General features: G+C 32.7%; 1 protein-coding gene across 1 annotated transcript in view; it reads right to left on the bottom strand.

The window, feature by feature from the left end:
• Window positions 1-245: 245 nt before the first annotated feature.
• Window positions 246-7799, bottom strand: part of TTLL7 (tubulin tyrosine ligase like 7) — a 152837-nt gene continuing 145283 nt past the window's right edge. Inside the window, exons 20-21 of the mRNA XM_082834727.1 lie at window positions 6285-6458; window positions 246-367 (exon numbers count right to left, since the gene is read on the bottom strand). Coding sequence (XP_082690853.1) covers window positions 247-367; window positions 6285-6458 — 295 coding nt within the window. The 3' untranslated portion in view covers window position 246. The remainder of the gene's footprint in view (window positions 368-6284; window positions 6459-7799) is intronic.

Raw genomic sequence — 7799 nt, 5'->3', positions numbered from 1 at the left:
ACAATTTTAACATGGTTTATTACATTTCCAGAAAGGTTAAATCTTATATCCAGTTTCCTGCTAATTCTTCCTTCATATATTATAATAAATATATATGTTATTTGAGTGCATGTGTGTATATAGTTTCACACACATATATGTCATATATACATAAAACAGCACTTAATGGTCACTGTCTTTGCAATGTTAAGTTGGGAAAAATATGAATTGCTATTGTGCATAACCCATGGCGATCTTCCCTCTGTTTCACAAGTGGCCATACCGGGATGTAAACAAAACATTGGAGCGAGCCATTCCAAGTGAACTGTATTTCAAGTTGTAGGTTGGTGTTCTCATGAAGAATTGTGTACTTCCTGGTAGTAAATACCTAAAAATGATAGTTAAAAAATTAGACTTTACAAACTAATATTAACATCTCTCACTAAAATATTATGTGGTTAATAATTTGTACATCTTACATGAGAAATGATACTATAACAATGCAACCCACATAAAAAGATTTCCTCTCCTGAGTTGAGGAGGAGAGGCAGGGAGAAGGTCATAAAGCCTCACCCAAAGAGTTGAATATAGATGTAACATGTGATCTTAGTGTCCCGAGACATCCCATAAATAGCCATGAACTCACATGCTAGGAGACTGTTTATATGACTCATGTTAATTCGGAATTCATCATTCACCTCTGTAAATAATGTGTGTAACCAGTCAAATATTTCTTAAAAACATGTGACATGAGAATTTGGCTAACCAATTAAAATAATGTTTCAAGGATGTTGAAACCATTGATTATTATTTAATAAATATATCATTGATGTGTTATGACTATAGGTAATCTAAAAGAAAAAGTTAAAGATTAACATTCACAACTAGATTGTAAATTTTATATTCTTGGACTACTGGGTGCTTGTGATTACAGAAAACCAAAAACAATCATAATTACAGGTTGCATGCAACCGTTTCAGCCAAATATATTTCAGAATACATAAATTTTCCAGATTTTAGGACACTATAGTATATATATTATATATAATGTAACATCATCAGGGTCTTGGGGCAGCATCCTGTAAACAAATCATTAATATTTCTGTAGTGAAACAGAGAAATATTCACAATAAATTGGATATAGACTATAAACAACTTCGTGTCAATTCAGATGTGCCAATAAATGGGTTACTTTTATTTTACTTTTATTCGTTTGAGTTTTCAGAGCTTTGGGATTCAGTAATTACAAGTAGGAGTGTGTGCCTGTATAATCTGTTTTCTCTGGAAAACCTCTGATTAGCATTAGGCCAGTCCAATCTATATGTCGAGAGAGAAATGATCAAGGAAATCCACATGAGCAAATGCAAATAAGCATCACTGTTAAAAGCGTTAAATCCTGGTAATGATGAGAAGGACATGCTAGAAAGTCAGGACAAATATATCTATAAAAAATTCCAAGAGCAGAAGTAGCAACAGAAGGAGATTTATAATTAGTCTTGAAAAAAGAAACGAAGGTAGAGCATCAAATCACTTATTTTCTTCACTTGACTTTAGCATCTACCAGCCACAGTATCATACTTCCAAAGACATGTGAAGAAATTGAAGGCCAAGGATTAGCTACCTATTCTATATGAAATAATGTTGGTAACTACTAACCTCTGTGTCAATGGGAAATTACATTTATAGTTGTGTTATATGAATTTTGTAGAAGAATATGAATTCACTATGATCAAACTGCATATAGTATTCAGATTAAGATGGCAGAATTCTCCATAATATTCATAAATATCATTTGATCATGAATTATCTGATAATATCCCCTTAATCTATTACTTAATATCACAAACTATAAATAATTGCTCAAATCATTAAGTTAATAGAGCAGTTAAATAATATACAACAATATAAATTAAATCAAAATTGCACAATGGGTGATGAGTAATGAAACAATTGATTTCTCACATCACAGATTATATAAATTATTTTCTTAATACCACTTGGGTAATTTATATGGATTAATTATTATGTCAAGAGCTAGTGGAGTCATGATGATTGATCTGATATCTTCTGCCAGGAAAAGGCTACCCTTCCTATCTAGGGCAAAGGTGCAAAAGAAACTAAAGTGTCTGATCAAAAACCACTATTCCATATTAGTTGAGAGTTATTCTGTCTTCTACCGAAAATACATTCTGATTTCATTGATAATTATTATAGTAAACAGTAACTTTTGCTGACTTTCTTTTGAAGAATTTCCAAGCAGTAGTTACTACTGACATTACGATAACATTCACATAGCCTTCTGAGCTAAAGATCTCCATTTTCACAGATGAAAAAATAAAAGTAAAAAGTCCAGGGTTAGAGCTAACTTACACTATTTTCTTTAACACTATTTTGTATTTTAAAAGTGTTTTTGTGTGCCAGGGCCATTATAATTGATTTAAAAATATTAGTTATTTCTAATGATTCTCTATGATACGTATTATTATCAGCTCCATTTTAAAGATGAAAACACCAGAGTGCACAGGAGTTAAATGCCTTGCCCACAGGCACGTAGCTAGTAAGTGGCAGAGCCAGGATTCAAATCCATTTGGTCTCACTCCAGAACCAGTGCTCCCAGCAACTATACTATACTGTCATTTCTGTGTGAATCCCAATTTTAAAACTAAAGGATATAATGATTATACTCATTTTTTTCAGAAATATAAAGTATAAAAAACCTAAAAAGTAGAAAAATATTATATATCTGCAAACCTAAACTTTTTAATAGAAGCAGAAAAGGCTAAAATAAAACTTTTTTAAAGACTTAGAAAGGAAAAGAAATTCAGTGTGAACTAGAAAAAGCATATAAAATCACATTGGAAGAAACATTTTGCTTCCCTAAAGCAAGTGCTGTGGGATATTTTAAAGCATTACAGGGAAACACAATGGATTATTTGCCTTAATATCTCCATTAGTATCTCTTGGGAGATCCCACACTAGCTGAACATCAAAGATTATTTTTGAAATGTTCTTTGCAATGAAGTTAAATAATACAATTTGATTTTTTTAGCAGGAAGAATCTCTAGAAAGTGGTTCTATAGACTGTATCTAAAGAGTTTGTGCTAAAGCACCAAAAAATGTGAAGTTTCCAGCTTTATTTTTATTGTAGCTTACTCTCGAAGTACAAAACTAGCTAACTTGTAGCTAACTCATCCCAAGGAGAAACACCTTAGACTTACACATTTTTGTTACATTTATTCCTAAGAATTATTCTTTGATGCTATTGAAAAATGATATTGTATCTAAAATGTCATATATTCTAGCTGTTTGTTATTAATATAGAAAAAATACAATTGATTTTATCCCAACTTTGATTTCATCAAAATTGTTAAATTTACTTAATAATTTATCTGTAGATTTACTTAGATTCTGTGAACACAATCATATCCATCAGTAATGAGTTTTAGTTCTTTCTCTCAAATCCAATGCCTTTTACTTCTTTGGCATGCTTCCTTGAATGAGCTAGGTCCAACACAATGGTAAATAGAAGCGGTAATAACAGTCAATCTTGTCTTGTTTCTCACCTCAGAAGGAAAGCCTTCAACATTTCACCATTAAGTATATGATTGTAGGGTTTTTGTACTTATCTTTTATTAGATTAAGGAATTTCCCTTTGATTTCTAACTTGCTAAGCATTTTTTAAGCATGAATGTAATATACTGAATTCTAACAAGTGACTTACCCTTTTTTTTTTTTTTTTTTTTTTTGCGGTATGCGGTCCTCTCACTGTTGTGGCCTCTCCCGTTGCGGAGCACAGGCTCCGGACACGCAGGCTCAGCAGCCATGGCTCACGGGCCCAGCCGCTCCACGGCATGTGGGATCTTCCCGGACCGGGGCACGAACCCGTGTCCCCTGCATCGGCAGGCGGACTCTCAACCACTGCGCCACCAGGGAAGCCCATCCATATATTTTTAAATGATTTTTTATTCTATTAAAATTACATTGATCACTTTTTAATGTTATTGTACAATTAAGCTGATGCAATAAACAAAAGTTAGTCATGATACATTATCCTATTTAAGGTTTCTGGGTTTGTTTTGCTAATATTTTATGTAAGATTTTTCCATCTATGTACAGGAGTGAGATTAGACTGTCAATGTCCTGGTCAGGTATCAAAGGTATGGTAGCCTCATAAAACAAGTTAGAGAACATTCCTTCCTTTTCTCTCTTCTCTGGGTGGGTTTAATTAGATAGAATTAGATAGTACTTCTCTCTTCTCTGGGTGGGTAGAATTAGTAATTTTCTCTTCTCTGGGTGGGTAGAACTAGATAGTAAAGACCTATGAATCTGGACTTATCTTTGTGGGAGGGTTTTAAATTACTGATTCAATTTTTTCAATAATTAAGAGTATATCTTCTTCTCACTTTTGGTAGTATGTGTTTTTCAAGGAATTTGTTAACAATCTAAATTACCGAATTTATCAGCATGAAATTATTCATATTTCTTATAAAATTTTCAATATTTGTAATATCTGCAGTAACATCTCTATTTCTATTCTTGACGTTAACTATTTTTGTCTTTTACATTTTGATCAGTCTCACCAGTTGTTTATCAATTTTATTAGCCTTTTAAAAAACCCACTTTTGCCATTTTGATCTTCTTTATTCCATTTGCATCATTATATTAATTTCTGCTCTCATTTTTATTATTTCCTTCTTCTGTATTCTTTGGGTTTAGTTTAATATCATTCTGTCATCATTCAGGACGGTTGCTTAGATCATTTAATTTTTGCCTTACTCCTCCCTAATATGTTCATTTAAGCCTATAAGTATTCCTATAATAATGATTTATGTACATACTGTGTTTTTATTTGTAATATTTTTGTTATCATTCAGTTAAAAATATTTTCTTACATTCATTATGATTTCTTCTTTGATTCATGGGTTATTTAAAGTATACTTTTTATCTTTCCAAAGTATGGATTTTCTGGATATTTTGTTATTTTTAATAGCATGTGATGAGAAACAATACTCTGTGTGATTTCAATTTTTCGAACTATGTTTTATTATTCCACTATATAGTTGATTTTTATAAAAGATTCAGATATGCTTGGTGTATTGTATTCTGAGGTCACTGAATTCACTATTATATGACAGTTAAATTTGTTAATCATATTGTTAAAATGTTCTTTGTCTCTAATTTTTTGAGAAGTATATATTAAAATCTCCCTCGATGGTTGTAGATTTGTCTATTTTTCCCTGTAATTCTGTCAGCTTTTGCTTTGCAAAACATCTGGGACATTGTCACTTGAAGGAATCTATGGTGTTTATGAAGGCCCCAATCTTTGACAGGCCCTGAACTCCTACTTTTTTCCCTTAGGCCCATGAGTCTGTCAAAAGCATTGTTCAGTACTAACAAGTACTCACTAACAAGTACCTGGTTTTAACTCTCTGATGTCTTCAAGCAAATGTTTTGGTATTTTGTCCAGCTTTTCTTGTTGTCATCAGAGGGAGGATTTGTCCAAATACCCAGTGCTTGCTCTATTACCAAAGGCAGAAGCCCTAACTCAGTGGTTTTTAAAAAATGTTTTTAGCCACATAAACGAGCTTATATATATGGAAGCTCAGTACATGAAAGATAGAAATACAGAGATGCTGAGACTGAAAATTGTCTCTGAGAGTACTACAACTTATACATACTAAAAGTCACATATTCGTCTTTAATTCTAAATGGAACTACGACTGTCTTGAGAAGTGCTAAAATGTACTTCCTGTTTATTCGTGTATCTTTGCAGCTTAAAAACAATATTTTCATACTTTTGGAAAACTACCTATTTTAACTGGACAATATTTATAAAAATCCAGTTTTTAAATGGAACTTAAAATCCACCTCCCATAGATCTTTTTGGTGATGAAGGGAATAGTAGAGGCATACTGAACAATAAAAATTAAACTAAAGGCATCTTCTCAACTATATTAGGATAAAGGACAAATGTTGAAATATCCCTACTGGGGGAAAAATTAAATTTATTACCCTTTTGTATGCTCTTACTTGGCTTTTGAAAGCAAAAGTATCTAAGTTAAATAATACCATCTCCATGTAGGTTATTTCTGTCACCTCCGGGTTTGCAATTGCTGTCCTTGTTCAGTCCTTTAAAGGTAAAGATTGTTCAAATTAAAAGAATCTTATAGATAATAGCATGTATGAATTTTTAGTCTTTAGCTTTTTCTCTAACCATATAGACAAAAAGAGACTTTCAATTTCAAACTGCATTATGGCATTACTTTATATAAAACTCACAGGGTCTAGGAAATGTAAACCAGTACCTGGAATTACCCCAATTGGTACCAATGCCTGAGAGTGATCCTCTTGAGTCAGTTGCATATTTGTAAACCACTAGCAGGCACTGTTTACAAAGCTCGACCAGGCGCTGGCAACATTGGAGCTGCAAAGGAGTCACCACCTCCCGGCTTTTACTGAAAATACTCTCCCAAGAGGATCTGTTGGCATGGAAACAGACATGACCTCATGTGGCTGTTAAAAATGGCAACCAACTATATCACTTACCTAGCAACAAACCCATTAAAAAAACGTAGAAATGGCCTCATACATTTGAAGTGACTACAGATGGTTGAGAGGTATAAAGTAAATATACAAATTTGGAAATTAATCTTTACATGAAAAAAAACACAACATAGAATTCATATCTTTAAAGACTTCACTGCTGCTAGCTCTAAGTAACAGGATGGTTTCCCAACACCTCCTAAAAATTGAGTTACTCTACATTAAAGTAACTGTAAAATACTGAGCTAATTTCTCACAAGTTAGGTATTCTAAGAATTTACATTTTCTAGGAAGCTACATTTATTTTTATATTAATAATGATCCCACAAATTAAAAAGTTGCTGCAACTTAATTTGTGATCTCTTAATTGTTATCTCTCAGATTCTCTCTGAGAATTTTGGTTAATCCTTTGCTTATGACCACTCCTTTCAAAACACTTTCATATGTAATTATGTCCATGATATTCCTAGAGCACAGGTTCTATACTGTAGATGTAATGTAATCTCCACAAGTCCTGCCCTACTGCAGTTCCAAAGGTAGTGTCTTCCCTCCTTCAGTGCACTCAGCTTAGTGCACAGCAGGCAGTAGTACATACTGTCTTGGTAAATTTAAATGTGTGCATGCATGCATGCGTGCGTGTGTGTGTGTACACATATATATGTATTCACAATTCCTAAGCTGATTGTCATGGCCCAAATCAGGAAACATCTTATCACCCTACCACCATCGAGAAAGGGAGAGAGAGACAGAGAGAGAGAGAGAGAGAGAGAGACTGACTTATTTCCTTAGTGTAACTGAAACTCCTTTCAAGCCTCAAGGGGAAGGTTTGCTTTAAGACTTGGTAATGGTTCAAGTCTCATTTTACATAAACCAATTCGCTTAACCCGCAGAGAGAGAAAAGACTAGAAAGAAAAAAATATTAAGGAAAATATTTTTCTGAAGAAATGTACTTCCCAGTGGGAAATTCAGAGATTCCATTTTCAATCTCCTGTGGATATTTGATATCTTTGGAATTTTTAAAAAATGCTTTAGAAACTCAGAAAGGTATTTTTTAGTAGAAAGGCTACTGTTTATTTTTTCAGGAGAAAAGACAGCATGTCATCAGTGAATGACAGATTTTCTTAAAGGGAATAAGATTCAAATAAGTAGATTGAAAGGAATAAATTTTCCTCCATTTTCTAAGATGTTCAGGGCTAAATATAATACTGTTTTTATTATTTAAAAAGAATTAAAAGTTACTTTCATTCAAGAAATAGTAATATGTTAGTTAAATTAAC

Source organism: Leucopleurus acutus (assembly GCF_964270905.1).
Source record: "Leucopleurus acutus genome assembly, chromosome: 2".
Classification (NCBI taxonomy): Eukaryota; Metazoa; Chordata; class Mammalia; order Artiodactyla; family Delphinidae; genus Leucopleurus; species Leucopleurus acutus.
The sequence above is the reverse complement of the archived record's forward strand: the minus strand, read 5'-3'. Positions and strand labels throughout refer to the sequence as shown.